At 39.9% G+C, this 15794-nt stretch overlaps 1 protein-coding gene and 1 long non-coding RNA gene across 2 annotated transcripts in view; one reads left to right on the top strand and one right to left on the bottom strand.

The window, feature by feature from the left end:
• LOC134672124 (hemicentin-1-like) overlaps positions 1–15172 on the top strand; it is a 504766-nt gene extending 489594 nt beyond the window's left edge. Inside the window, exons 7-9 of the mRNA XM_063530038.1 lie at positions 1955–2089; positions 9017–9233; positions 10729–15172. Coding sequence (XP_063386108.1) covers positions 1955–2089; positions 9017–9233; positions 10729–10844 — 468 coding nt within the window. The 3' untranslated portion in view covers positions 10845–15172. The remainder of the gene's footprint in view (positions 1–1954; positions 2090–9016; positions 9234–10728) is intronic.
• Positions 1–15794, bottom strand: part of LOC134672125 (uncharacterized) — a 715951-nt gene that overhangs the window by 393459 nt on the left and 306698 nt on the right. The window lies entirely within an intron of this gene.

The raw sequence follows: 15794 nt of genomic DNA on the forward strand, positions 1-15794 counted from the left end.
CCGCGTGGAACTGTCAAAAGACTAAATTATGTCGCTTTTACATTTGTCCGCTAGACAGCCGAGCGGGTCTTATGGTCGATTCGCGAGAAAGCTCTATGTCGCGGCGTTTTATCGCCTGTCGACTATCGCGACCTTCATGTGCTAGCCGTGCAGCATGAATTGCGTTCTCGCGACTCCATACATCTTGCGCGACTTCAAGTATGGACTCACGCGCGAAATTCATGCTAGACCGCCTGATTGAATTTATATTGATTCAGTGGTTTAAACATGAAGAGGTAACCCGCATAGACAGACAGAGTTACTCATACTTATTCTTGTTATATTAGTTGTAGTATATTTAGTACGGAATTCAACATTGTACATTCAAATTTGAAAACTTAACTCGAATTATACTTAGGAGTTGTCGGAGTTGGAGTTGCCTCGGGCGAGCACGACGTATTTCTCGGAGTTTACGGAGTTACATTGCTTCGTCTTCCTTATTTATGTTAGATTTCAATAGTCTGTTACTGTTGTAAATTTATTCATGTACCTACAAATCCGGATTGTTAAGATAAACCTCAAGATCTTTTAATTAAAAATTCTTCTTCTTCTTCTTCTTCATTACATGTCCTGCCCGATTCGAACTTTAAGATACGTCAAATATAACGACAAGATACGATATGGATTAGATGTGTTAGTGTCAAAAGTGACATTTCTTCAAACAAAAACCGGGCAAGTGCGAGTCGGACTCGCACACGAAGGGTTCCGTACCATAACGCAAAAAAAAAAAAAAAGAAAAAAAACGGTCACCCATCCAAGTACTGACCACTCCCGACGTTGCTTAACTTTGGTCAAAAATCACGTTTGTTGTATGGGAGCCCCATTTAAATCTTTATTTTATTCTGTTTTTAGTATTTGTTGTTATAGCGGCAACAGAAATACATCATCTGTGAAAATTTCAACTGTCTAGCTATCACGGTTCGTGAGATACAGCCTGGCGACAGACGGACGGACGGACGGACGGACAGCGAAGTCTTAGTAATAGGGTCCCGTTTTACTCTTTGGGTACGGAACCCTAAAAACGCCAGTTTTGACACTGACATATTATCGAATCTACTTAATATAGTATCTTGTCGTAATATTAGACGTATCTTCGTGTCGACGTGTCGTTAGTTAGAATCGGGCCGGTCGCTACGTACATAACTTATGCGAAATCCCAATAGTTAAACTGATTGGTAGATTGTTAACCAAAGGATGAAAGGTAGTTTGGCGCTCGAAAGCAGTAAGAACGGGTTCGTGGTCACAGGCAGACAGGTCTTATCAGCAGGTCTTGGAGTGGGTCTTAGGTCTTATCTGGTATCTTATATCACAAGCATCCCATGAAATTGTCTACCGTTTGTCCCGTACAAATGCGAATTTTCTGAAGATTTGCAGGTAGGTACCTAATAAGACTTTCTTTTTCTATGACAAATGGTCAAAAATATGCACAGAAAAATAATCGCCTGCTTTAAATGCCCAAAATAAGTCGCAACACAGGAAATAAAATGCGTTTGTACGGGACAGCCCATGCAATGCCCCATCAGTATGTCTGGTACAGAATTAACTGATATATATATACCACTGAATCGATATAAATTCAATCAGGCGGTCTAGCATGAGTTGCTTTTTCGCGGCCGAGTCCATACTTGAAGTCGCGCAAGATGTATGGAGTCGCGCGCGAGAGCGCAACTTATTCTGCACAGCGCATAAGCATTCAATTCAGCGAGGTAATGCTGCCAGCAACCTACGGGACCTTGCCAAGGGGTGATTTTTTATTGTAGTTTTGGTTTAGGGATGTTTTATTTTTATTACCTAATTTAGAATAGTTAGGTTCTTAGTTTTTATACAATATTTATATTTATTTGTTTAATGTTTCAATCAATTAAAGTTATTTTTATTCATTTATCAGACATATTTAATTAATTAATTGTTCCAGGTGTCGACTCGAACGGGCATCGTGTCACACTATGTGCGGCTTCAAATAGTGGTGCCCGAAGCATTCATACTTGGCTCGGGAGAGCACCACGTGGATATGGGCAGCGTCATACACCTCATATGCATCGTTGAGAAGGTCAGTTTCATGAATACATACATACATACGGATATATACTGAAATGACACTTATAAGAGAATAGAATAGAATAGAATATCGTTTATTGCACCATGGTAAAAACAAGTTGTTACATATATTATCTCATGGACCCTAATAGGGTATGGCAAACATTTCCTTAATATAAGTAGGTACATATTAAGAACAAAAATACTACAAACTAGCTTTATAATTTTAGGAGATCAACACTTACTTATTTATTATTATTAACTATCTTATTTAACAAAACTCTCAGTGAGAACATCGGTTACGTTTTTAATTACTTTTGACAGCGGACAGATCAAATCGGTAACAGTTTCAGAAATAAAATCGTAACCGGACTCCAGGTTATTTACGAAGGGGATTCACCATCACGAGAGTTAGATTGTACGTTAAGTTCATAAACCAAGCATTTATATTCCTCGACTTGTTGATTGATTCCGATGTATAAATATTTACATTGCAAGCTTAAGAGCGCTCTTACAAGAAAAGTTGAAATAATGCAAAATTGATGATACTAGTCGACGAAATTCAGGACTTTGTGCTCATTATTAGAAGCAATGAGTACTTGTTCCAGTAAAAGCGTCTTCTTATGCTTTTAAATATCGTTGTAAATATTAGAAAAAACACTTATTAAATTAGTAATGATTTTTTTTCTGATGGTCGTTTCCGAAAAACCCCGTGAAGCACTGAATGGCAAGCTCTTATTTGGAAATGTTGAGAAGTTTACTCTGCTAAACCTGGCTATTTTGTATTACTAATACCCTGTACTTTAGGCATATCAAACGATATTTTTCCTACATACCTTTGAGAAAGAGAAAATCAAAGTAAAACGAACTCAATTTTCTCTCCGAAACAAGTGTCAATTCCTACGAAAATCTACCGATGCAAGCAAACAACGCAAAGTAACGGTTTTAAAGTTATTATACCGTGTATGCAACTATGCATGGGTATGGGTGTACATAAGTTATATAAAACATTTATGTACTATGCATACACGATTGAATGAATTTAATCAAATTTCCGAAAAATGTGACCCACTTCGTGAAAGCATTGATTAAAGTCCGATTTCACATTTTGGATATTAAATCACTAATTTAATAGTATCACTCGAACCGCGGAAATGGCGAGAAATCGTACGGCAAGCAACATCTGTGCCTGATGTCAGCAGTTAACCACGACAAAGCAAAGAATATAACGACTAAGAAGAATAGTATTAGCTTGTATTTTATTATGCAATCCCGCTCTGCTAGCATGAGTTGCGTTCTGGCGCGCGACTACATTCTTCTATCGCGACTTCAAAGTGGACTTCAAGTAGACGGTACGGACTCGCGCGAGAACGTATAGTGTGTAGCTTTCAAATAGAGCTCGACGGATAATCCTATTGTCTATTGTTAAGTAAAACCGCTCATGCCACGTGCCACAACCACCTGTATAAAAAATGCGTACTTCGGTTACTGAGTGCCGGCGAGTCGAACGCTACAGAATCAGTCTAAAATGTGTCATCGAGATGCGTAACAAAGGCGCGTTATCGGAGAGCGCACCTACGCTGGTTTTTTGAGCGTTGGACTAGCCCGCGCTCAGGTGCCAAATAGAATAATGAAGACCCTTTTTTGCAGGTAAGTAGCACGTGCGGTTTTACTTAACAATAGACAATAGGATTAGCTGTCGAGCTCTATTTGAAAGCTACAACACATGCTAGCTGGTCTGTTATTATGGCTGTTATGCCACAGAATAAATAATAGTATTTACTAGGTACAGAAGACTCACTCTCTAACAAAACGCGTCTGTTACGATCAGGACAGATATGGTCGCTAGGTGGCGACAGCGCCACGCGCGGCTTATGGCTAGCCACCAAAATTGGTGTGGAACGGATGTACCTACTTTTAGTTACCTGTAGCAAAGCGACGAAATCGCGGAGTGAGCCACGCCGGGTTATGCATGAGCGGTTAATATTGGGGCACTTCTATTTATTATTTTCTGGTATACACTACAATAAACAGTTTCATAATAAACTTCTGAACATATACAAAAGCAGCATAGCACGAATTTCACTGACGTTACGGGATAAATGCAGTGCCGAGCTGAAAGTAAATTTGACCCAGTTTGGTTTAACACTCGGCCAGACTCCACGTCATTTACGAGTTAGATTGGACATTTCTAGATACCTACCCGTTTCAGATCTGAGGTGAATATAAGTAACAACTTTTACTTTGGGCCAACCACATTTAGGGCTGGTTTAGACGGCGCGCGAACTCGCATGCGATTTTAGTTACATTGCGGACTGTAGGTTTCGTCCAATTCAACCGACCGATAAAAAACCGCCATGTAATGAAACTCGCATTCGAGTTCTCGCATCGTCTAATTCAGCCCTTCGACGGCGCGCGAACTCGCATGCGATTTTAGTTAGGTACATTCGTCTAAATGAGGCTTTACTCTCGATTTTAAAAATTTACTGTCTAAAACCGGCGCCATCCATCTTTGCTACCGGTGTCGATTATATTCGAGTGATGGCGACACCGGTTGATATTTAACAATTTTATCACATATCAGTGAAAGAACAAAGATCAAAGTCAAATGGCGTTCCAAAAGTTTTAATCCTGTGTCGAAAGATGGCAGTAAAATTTCTGTGACTACAAAACTTACTTTGAGAATACGCCTCTATACTAAATTCTCTTTGGCTGTGGTAAAAGCTACCTATATACTCACCTCGTAAAATATGGCTACCTTGTAATTTAAATGATACCAATTCCAAGCAGTTAGATTAGGACGAAAAAACTTATAGGATAAGTAGTAGTAGTAGTAAACACTTTATTGAGCAAAACAAGTACATATAACACAGAGATAATACAATAAATGACCGTAGTTCTGTAGAAAGCGACCAACTTTTTATTTTTGTCAAAGTGACTTGCACCCTAACTTTGTAGCGTTGGTCGCTTTCTGCATTGATAAAAAAATTGAGTTGGTCGTTTTCTGCATAACTACGGTCAAATGTGTACAAAGGCGAACTTATCCCGTTAAGGGGTCTCTTTTTTAAATAAATAATAAATAAATAATATTAAATAATAAATAAATAAATAAATATAACAGGACATTTTTACACAAATTGACTAAACCCCACGGTAAGCTCAAGAAGGCTTGTGTTGTGGGTACTCAGACAACGATATAAATAATATGTATATAAATACTTAAATACATAGAAAACAACCATGACTCAGGAACAAATATCTGTATCATAATACAAATAAATGCCCTTACCAGGATTCGAACCCGGGACCGTCGGCTTCATAGGCAGGGTCACTACCCACTAGGCCAGACCGGTCGTCTTCCAGCTAACCTTAGAATAGGATAAGTATAACAAATCAATCTAAAGCCCTTAGGGCTCATTTAGACGATGCGAGAACTCGCATGCGAGTTTCATTACATTACGGGTTTTGATTGGTCGGTTGAATTGGACGTAACCAACAGTCCTCAATGTAACTAAAATCGCATGCGAGTTCCCGTGATCTAAATCAGCCTTAAATTATTCAATATTATTTAGCAATATAAATTCTAACAAACAAAACTAATTAATTAGGTTGAACGAGCTGCGCCTAAAAAGCTGACGTGCTAAGTTAGCAATTTGCGATAAACACTAAATTAACGCTGTTAGCTTAATGCTTAAGTGGGTGGGTGAAAAATACAAAGTCGGCGTTAACGCCAGTGTTAACATTGGTGATAGTAAATAATAATATTGTAGCCCATTCAACAAATATCCAAACTTGTATAGCTACGAGTACCTACCATTTGACAGCATGGTGACAGGCAGAATTAGATGAGCCTTAAAAGGCTTCGCCACACAGGCGCATTAAGGCCAGCGCAAACCGGCGGAGCGCAGCGCAGATCACCGAGGAGGATTTGCGCCGCACAGCGCACACCGGCGAGGTAAAATCCCCCGCGATACCGCGAGCGCCCGCTAGCCCGAGCGCCTGCGGCCAGCGCACCGCACCAGGGAGCACTTCGGTGCAGGCCGGAGGATGCCGCGGCATGCCCACTCTATCACAAGGCATTAGTGACTAGTGTGCACGAGTTCTCCCCCGTCGTCCCGGCGCTACTCCGGCGCACTCAGGAGGCCTTGGCGCATGCCGGGGGATGCCGCGGCATGCGGGCGCCTACCGCCGCGGTATCCTCTAACGTGCACCTCGATGCCGCGGAGTAACAATCGCGGAGGTCGGTCTCAAAGCATTAAAATTTATACGTGAAGGTAATTGAAATAGGGAAGAAAATACATTGATAATTTTAAAGAGATCTGCGCTGCGCTCCGCCGGTTTGCGCAGGCCTTTATCCGGGCGAGGCGTGAGCGGAGCGCGCCGCTTTTACATATAAAACGCTCACGCTCCGCCTGGAAAACGCGCCTGTGTGACGGAACCTTTAACCTCGTCTGTGTAATACATAGACCGGTACATGATAAGATTGATAAGAGAGTTTTTTTGCTCTATACCTAGAGAACCTACACCGGTGGCCTAGAGGACCTACATTTGAATCCACAGTTAAAAACAAGTTTCAGGAAAGACATTTTCAAAGAAACGACTTGTAAATTATCTTCGTGCGTATGATCCATTCATAGTCGTAAGTATCCCCAATCAATACCGAGAAGAAATAAGGTTCTATTTACATAGTGTACTAGTAAAATGCTAATGCATTCTGAAAACCTTGATTTCAATCAATAAAACGAAACATTCCCAGGTCAAATTCCGTAAATAACATTAAAGAATTTCCGCCATTTTCTGCAGTCGTTACGACCCCCCAATCTGGGTCCGATCTATTCCCGAATTCAATCGCCCTGTCCCCCTCGCGCCAGCGTTATGTGTAACTGGATTGACAGAGACGGACATTAAAATTCGTTGACGTTGGCATAGATATGTGTCTACGTAGATCACGCGAATGCATTTATTTCGCGTGACATGATTGCAAAGATCATTTTGAGTTATAAAATTCGGTATGAATAACGTGAACAATTTATCTTTGTATATTATGTATCTGATTACATACATTCAATTTTAATCGATATCAGTAATAGAAAATCAAAATCGTAAAATTATTAAAAATTATAAACTTTGTGAAAACACCTAATTTAATAAATCGTAACTACGTGATAGTTGTGCTGAGCGCCGCAAAACACGCTTGGTTTAAAAAAAATTAGGGATTAGAAACAAGAAAAATTTAACGATATTTTATATAAGCATACCTAATGCTGCTGATAGCGCTATACCGTTTAAAATCTTTGTATCCTGAACTAACAGTAGGTAGGTAAGTATTGATCATATTTTCCAAAAAACACTTACTGTATCATACTAATAAAATCTAGTTGTCTATAATATCTTAAGAGGATATCTATTAACCTCTAGCCGCCCAGAGACCTATAAAAAGGTCTCCTGTTCCATTCTAATTTGAACTTTGTGGTGACAGAATAAAATTTCATTTTGCTTGGCAAGGTTTAACGTATGGGCGGCTAGAGGTTAAAATATAGATTTATGATTTACAATTTATATTCCCATTTTCCAGTAGAACTATTACAAATACGAATCACTCGTTAACATGATAATTAAGAAGCAGCATGATTAACTGTCGAACTGCGCTGGACAAACTTGTTTCTATCAGTTAAAAAATAATTTGACTTACAAATCCTATTCCTTAGATTAACACTTATACGGCCCGATTCGAACTTTAAGATACGTCAATTGATAGATCTAAACACGATATGGATTAGATATCTCAGTGTCAAATCTCATATGTGACGTTTTTTGAAACAAAAACGTCAAAAGACGCTGACACATCTAATATCGTTATCCATATCGTTTTACTTTGACGTATCTTAAAGTTTTTATACCACATCGGTGGCAAACAAGCATACGGCCCGCCTGATGGTAAGCAGTCACCGTAAAGGTCCAGGGGTGTGAAGTTCGAATCGGGCCGTACCATAATCTAATAAAACATGGTCTTCTCTTCCCAGAGTGACACAAGCCTACGCCACAATAACATGGCCGCTATATATAGCGCTATCACATATTATCATATGGCGCTGTCGCATGATGACGTAGGCTTGTGTCAGTCACCTGACCACGAAAAGACGGGAAGAGAGTACCAGGCGGAGTATATTATTATACCATGGGCCGTACTCTTTCTATTAAAATATATGTCTGTGTGTAGGCTTTACGGCCGGAATTTTACGAGCGCCGTAAAGGCTTGTTTTATTGTCACGCACGGCAATATGCCGCGGACACGCCATTCGCGACACGTTCGAGTATGTCGCTTAATTAGGAGTGGTTCCACTGAGCAGCCCGGGTAGGCTGGTGAACTTCATGAAAAACTGCCTTTTTATAAGGTTTTATTTAACTCACAATGTTTGTATGTTCGGGTTAAATCTTGCAATCTAAATTCCCATTATACACAATTGAGCTGAAACTTCACATACACACCATGAGGTGGCCATAGGAACTCTGTGATACTGATAAGGTGTTGAATTTTCACGAAAGAAAAGTAGGTACAGTCACTGATAAAAGCTTTGTATAGAAAATGAAATTTATGACAAAAAACTTATCTTCGCTGGTGTCACTTGTGATGGTAGTCGTGTCCGAGGGAGTTTTGTAGCTTCACAAAACTATTCTAACACTCTGTTTAGTTACGTTTACTGCTAACTTATAGTTTTTTAAACTATGAAGTACTGCCCAAAGGAAATAGTATAGAACGCTCATTTGTTTCTTCGAGATTGCATAGACAATGTATGAAAACTTAACTCTATAATATTCAATGTGTAACTTTATTTTGATTAGCGACATATTTAACATCAGCATTTTCGTACTGCATAAGTACTTTAACAGGATCATTATGCTAAAACGATTTCTCTGACATCTGGTTTTCTAATTCCAGAGTCCAACACCCCCTCAATACGTGTTCTGGTACCACAACGACCGCATGATCAACTACGACGCGACGCGCGGCGGCATCACGGTGGAGACGGAGCCGGGTGCGCGTACGCAGAGCAGGCTCACCGTGCGCGACGCCACGCTAAAGGACTCCGGGAACTATACGTGCAGCGCGAGCAATACGGAGCCGGCTAGCATACACGTGTTCGTGTCTGAGGGCAGTAAGTATCGTGTTCTGGTACCACAACGACCGCATGATCAACTACGACGCGACGCGCGGCGGCATCACGGTGGAGACGGAGCCGGGTGCGCGTACACAGAGCAGGCTCACCGTGCGCGACGCCACGCTGAAGGACTCCGGGAACTATACGTGCAGCGCGAGCAATACGGAGCCGGCTAGCATACACGTGTTCGTCTCTGAGGGTAGTAAGTATCGTGTTCTGGTACCACAATGACCGCATGATCAACTACGACGCGACGCGCGGCGGCATCACCGTGGAGACGGAGCCGGGTGCGCGTACGCAGAGCAGGCTCACCGTGCGCGACGCCACGCTGAAGGACTCCGGGAACTATACGTGCAGCGCGAGCAATACGGAGCCGGCTAGCATACACGTGTTCGTGTCTGAGGGCAGTAAGTATCGTGTTCTGGTACCACAACGACCGTATGATCAACTACGACGCAACGCGCGGCGGCATCACCGTGGAGACGGAGCCGGGTGCGCGTACGCAGAGCAGGATCACTGTGCGCGACGCCACGCTGAAAGACTCCGGGAACTATACGTGCAACGCGAGCAATACGGAGCCGGCTAGCATACACGTGTTCGTGTCTGAGGGCAGTAAGTATCGTGTTCTGGTACCACAACGACCGCATGATCAACTACGACGCGACGCGCGGCGGCATCACGGTGGAGACGGAGCCGGGTGCGCGTACGCAGAGCAGGCTCACCGTGCGCGACGCCACGCTGAAGGACTCCGGGAACTATACGTGCAGCGCGAGTAATACGGAGCCGGCTAGCATACACGTGTTCGTGTCTGAGGGCAGTAAGTATCGTGTTCTGGTACCACAACGACCGCATGATCAACTACGACGCGACGCGCGGCGGCATCACGGTGGAGACGGAGCCGGGTGCGCGTACGTAGAGCAGGCTCACCGTGCGCGACGCCACGCTGAAGCACTCCGGGAACTATACGTGCAGCGCGAGCAATACGGAGCCGGCTAGCATACACGTGTTCGTGTCTGAGGGCAGTAAGTATCGTGTTCTGGTACCACAACGACCGCATGATCAACTACGACGCGACGCGCGGCGGCATCACCGTGGAGACGGAGCCGGGTGCGCGTACGCAGAGCAGGCTCACTGTGCGATTATACGCCTGCATTAACGTTCTCCTTCTTCATGGTTTCCACATGACAACAGATCTTGACCATGAAGACCCTCTATGTGATGGAGTCGAGGGCTATGTGCACCCTACATGGCTCATAGACATAAGATGTACTTTATGGTGTCAGACCACTTGGTAACCAATATAACCAACTACGCTCTGATGCGCCCGCACTCTACGTGACTTAGTATGACGGTTCTTCGGAACCTACTGATGGTCAAAATGAGGACCTCGGTGATTTTTAAGAAGCTGGAAATTTTCTCCGAAACCTACCTTAACAATCACAACTTTTTTACATCATAATTGATTCTCTCAAAACCCACCCTTAATTTCCAGGCAACAAAATGGCCGCCATCCTCCGACGGAATGAGAGCGCCATCACAGGGATCGCGTCGAGCGTGACATGCATGCTGTTGCTAGCATCCGTGCTGCTGCAGTGCGGTCTGCGATGACGGAGCGAGGAGCAGGAGTAGGCTAAAGTGTCCTTTAGGTTAGACCGAGCGTTGTGGAGTAAGGGAGGTTAGGATAAACTTAAGCTAGATCCAGCATAGTCCTCTCCAAAGAATTTAAAGACCATTTCAGTGTATTTTAAACTTTCTTAGGCACTTTTAGCTACTCTCAGCTCTTACCTTAATCCTTGATAGGTGGCTCATATTTTTTCCCTTTCTGTTTGTAACGTCATATTATCAAAATCTTTCTGCACAACAGTCACTACTTTGAAAAGACTACTTTCTGTATTTCTGTCCGTAGTTCCGCAGAACAACCGTCATTCCAGCAGCTTCTTACATCAGTGAAACATTTTCAAAATTCTTTGCCAATTTAACAAGATTTTTTCTGCTACCACAAGAACAAGCGTGAATGACTGCATTTGGCTAGTTCTGCGGAACAGCTCTCTACCTAGGTGTCTAAAACTGTAATCTTCTGCTACATCTCAAACTGTCTTTATTGCTGTTTTTCTGATATCAGTAGCCAGTACAACACTTGAAATTATATGTATGACTATTTTCGAAGTGATAAAACTGATAAAAGTCAATGATGTCCAGGCGGCGTAGCATGGTCGCGTTTTTATCCCTTGTCACCATGCCTGTCACGTTCTAACAAGTTTGTTAGTGCGAAAGGGACGCGCATAGTGATAGTCGATAAAAATGGAACCGTGCTGCGCCCGCTGCACGAATGTTACTCTGCCTATCGTAGCTACAGTCACCATCGGAGCGGCGGAGGTGCTAAAAAATACCTGAACACGCACTTTAACGCCTTGACAGTAGAGGTGTGTTCAGATATTTGTGAGCACCTTGGCCGCTCCGATATATCGGATGCCGATATTTCTTTTGATGTTTTTTTTTTTGTCGTATTGCGATAATCGTATATTCGAAACGAGAAAATCGTACCGTGAATACCTTTTACCTTCGTATTTTTCACTGATAAAAGATGAGTAATTTTCTCCACCACATTGACATATATCTAAGGACCGGCCTTACGGGCACTAATAATGGTATTAGTTCAGCGGTTATAGGTACTCACGAATTCGAGCAAATCGTGCAGTCTAACATCATCAACCATCATCATTAAAAAATCGCGCGCCTGATGTGAACTCATCAACCAATCGCGTTGTAGCGGTGTACTGGCCCCATTCATACCTCATTCTTATTGCCCGTAAGGCCAGTCCTTAGGTATATAGGTCAATGCTCCACCGATAATTCTCGTAAAGGAACAACAGGAAAATACGGAACCTACTTACTCCTAATCAATCTTACTCTACAACTGTAACCAACTAGTTTACCGAATAAGGCTCGTTCGATTTCTTCCGAAGAACTTTTCTACCAAATAGCGAATTGTTTATCTCGTAACATGTTGGCGTATCTAATCCCTGATTACTGTTAATACATGTTGAATAAATAAATAACAAAACATAAACGCCTGTGCTATTAATTCTGATTTCTTTTGGATTGTTTTCTTTTATTGAGGTGTGTATAAAGAGTACCTATTTGTATTGTATTGTATTGTATTGTATAAACGGCACTGCCGTAGCTAAATAGGACATCCTTTTAACCTTTTCGACGCCATGTCAAACACAAAAGCAGTCACTCGGATGCCACGTCACCGAAGTGTCAAAACTGAAATTGAACTTTATGCATATTGCACGTAGGTCTGTGTTGCTCTGTGGTCTGTGACGGATTAATCGGTATTTGGCGTTGGACCTACGGTGCGGATATATTGTTCATTGGCGTCCAAAATGTTAAATACTTTAAAATGTTCATATTTTAAATAGAGTCCGTCTAAGCTATCTCTGCATCGATTTTGACATATAACAATGTGGAAATGTCATTAGGTATAATCGTAATTTTTCCATAAAAATCCGTAAGTCATGATGCCACACTTTTCATTGCAAGGGGATTTTAAAACAAAAAAACATGTTTCTGATTACCCACGATGTTTTAAATTGCGTGATTTCTCTTACTAACCTATTACCAAAGAGAATAGATAGTATAGAGGGCTATTGCCAAAGTAAATTTTGTAGTCACGGTACATTTACTTCACTGATATGAGTTAAAATTGTTAAATATCAAACGGTGTCGTTAACGCCATCTAGCCGACAAAAGGCCAAAGGTGTGTGCGCCATCTATTCGAGAATGACTTTTTCTTTTTTTTTTAGACTTTAAGTATTTATCTTATACGGAGTTATATATATATATATATCTCTGCTATTACTAAGTGTAACTGTTCGCGGTAGGTCTGATGCTCATGCTGCATTTGACAGTCAACATGTATCTTTGTAATGAAATCAAGGATTCAAGAAATCAAGGATCAGATGCACTAACAAATCTATTCCTCATTAAACATAAATAGACGAATTGTAATTAATAGTGTAGTCCATAATAAATATCGGAGAATAAATATGTAATGTAACCAAAAATATTACTCTATGTAAAATAATGTTTGTTTGTATATTACGTTACATGTAGGTAAGACAATGTGCAATAAATGTAATATCAATTAGAAATGATCAAAATTATCTAATTATTTCGCTTATTGAATTGTTTAACATTGTTGTAATTCTACGTAAATATAATAATGTTGTTTCATAACTAAATTAACTAAATAATAATTATCATTTCCATTATTTTCCATTATCAGAACAATAATAAAAAATCTACTTTAGCCCCTCAATTGCCACGTATGGAGACGATAATCAATGTTTAACAGTTTTAATGTATAAACATGCCTACTTAAATTATATCACTATACTCTTTGTCACATATATAGCGGTCATCTGCGGTAAAATTTTACATATTTAATATCGGTCATAATTAATGTTATTTATTTGCCTTTTCTTAACCATTTGTAGTAGCAAACGTAACCTTATTAAAACAGGAAATAACACGACCACTCCAATATTTCAAAAATATTAACAGTGGCATTACGCTCAATGTAACTTATAATTTGGTCACGTAATCTAAAGTGTAACTCTATTCTAGCATAGGTACATGAATTCAAATTTAAGTCAATTATGGTAAAGCAGAAATACCTAATACATACCTATCATATTAACTCACATTTATAGACGGGTCTATCGCAAATCTATTCTATTAACTTTATTTACCGCGAACGGCTAACGACTTAGCCGCGACCACGACCAGTGAAACCTGGGGGCCGATTTTTGAATTTCGACCACTCTATTTCGTGTATTTCGTTAAATAATATCTCCACTACTAGGCATTTAAATTCTACTAATATAATTTAAATCGAGTGGTCAATACCAATAGAATCCACATTTCGATCGCTCGTATTTCAATAATTAGCATTTCGCCGTTTTCCACCCATTTTCGAGTGACGAAATCGAGCATCGAAATTCAAAAATCGACCCCCTGTGTCGAAACGTCGGTAAATAAAGGTAATAAAATAAATTCGCGATAGACCCGTCTATGAATGTGGACTAATATGTGTTCAAAACGCGTAAGTTTTAATTAAATATTACATACCTATCAGTAACGTAATCAATGCGTATAATTTACAATATCAGAATGCGATTCACTTATTAAATCATTTGAGATAACTATTTAATTTAATCCAAAAATTATACTGGGAAATTAGTTGGTCGCTTAATTATTGTTGTTTTAATTATATAGCATATCTAATCATTTTTCATATACCTCGCGATACTAATTTTATTTTAATGTTTATGCACTGTCACGGAAGACAGGGATCGGGAGGGAATTAAAAATATGTGATTTTCCGTTGGAGAAGGGTCCTTATGCTCCATGTGCTGATGGAAAGCCACATTTTTAGTTTAGTGACTGCTCGGCATTAGTCACTATTCTTCATAGTCTTAAATGTAAAAATAAATAGAATAAGTACTTCATTCCAAGGAATAAAAATCTAGAAATATTTGAGATGTGTAGATGAGTTTTTAACAAGCATGACAATTCTAAACTAAGTAACAAATGTGTGCTGTGTATTCAAATACACTAGTATTCGTCAACTTGTTAAAATCGAAGATTTTTTATCATATACTTAAAAGTGTATGGGAAATCTTGATCTAGGTAATAGATAAAAACATAGAATAATACTATACTTGTATAATAAAATATAGGTAATGTTTGAAATAAATGAAAATTGTTACTTTATTTAATGTAAATATATGGATTATTTGAATGAAGAGAAGAGTAGATAATTATATCGATAATTATTTAGAATTAAGTATTGTAAATATTTGTCAGTGTTATTTAAATTACTGTACAAACAATTTTGGTGATCTGTATGCAATAAAGATTTCTCCGGATACGGTGTTTTTCATTCATTAATTTATCAATTATCATGATTATCCTACGCAGACGAAGTCACGGGTAGAAGGTAGCAATTAAAAGGTATCTGCACAAAATCAAACTAAAAGTTACTTCATTTATAATTGTGTTTTTAAATATTACGTATACTGTATCACATCAATGGTATATCGAAGTTTTTTCTCCACTCGGTCATAATTAGATTTATTGCAAATAATATATCTGGGACACGGAGGTTTGCTCGGAAAACAACTCAAAAATGCGCGTTTTCCCAGAGATAAGACCTAGCTAGATCGATTTATCGCTCCCGAAAACCTCCATATAGCAAATGTCATCGAAATCGTTAGAGCCGTTTTCTAGATCCCCGAAATATATTATAAACAAGAATTGCTCGTTTAAAGGTATTATAGTTCGTTTTTTTAGCATTATAAAGAACTTGAAAGAAGGTTAGCGATCTTGACATGTCTTTTAATTGAAAAACGCTTTTTAAAAATCAGTAACTATTACTTATGAAAGCAGAAGAATATAAATGATCGTATTAGATTCATAATTGTTACATATTTGCCGTAACTAATTTTTAAAAAGTGTTTTTCAATTAAAATACATATCAAGATTGTTTAC

This window comes from Cydia fagiglandana, chromosome 16 (genome assembly GCF_963556715.1).
Source record: "Cydia fagiglandana chromosome 16, ilCydFagi1.1, whole genome shotgun sequence".
Classification (NCBI taxonomy): domain Eukaryota; kingdom Metazoa; phylum Arthropoda; class Insecta; order Lepidoptera; family Tortricidae; genus Cydia; species Cydia fagiglandana.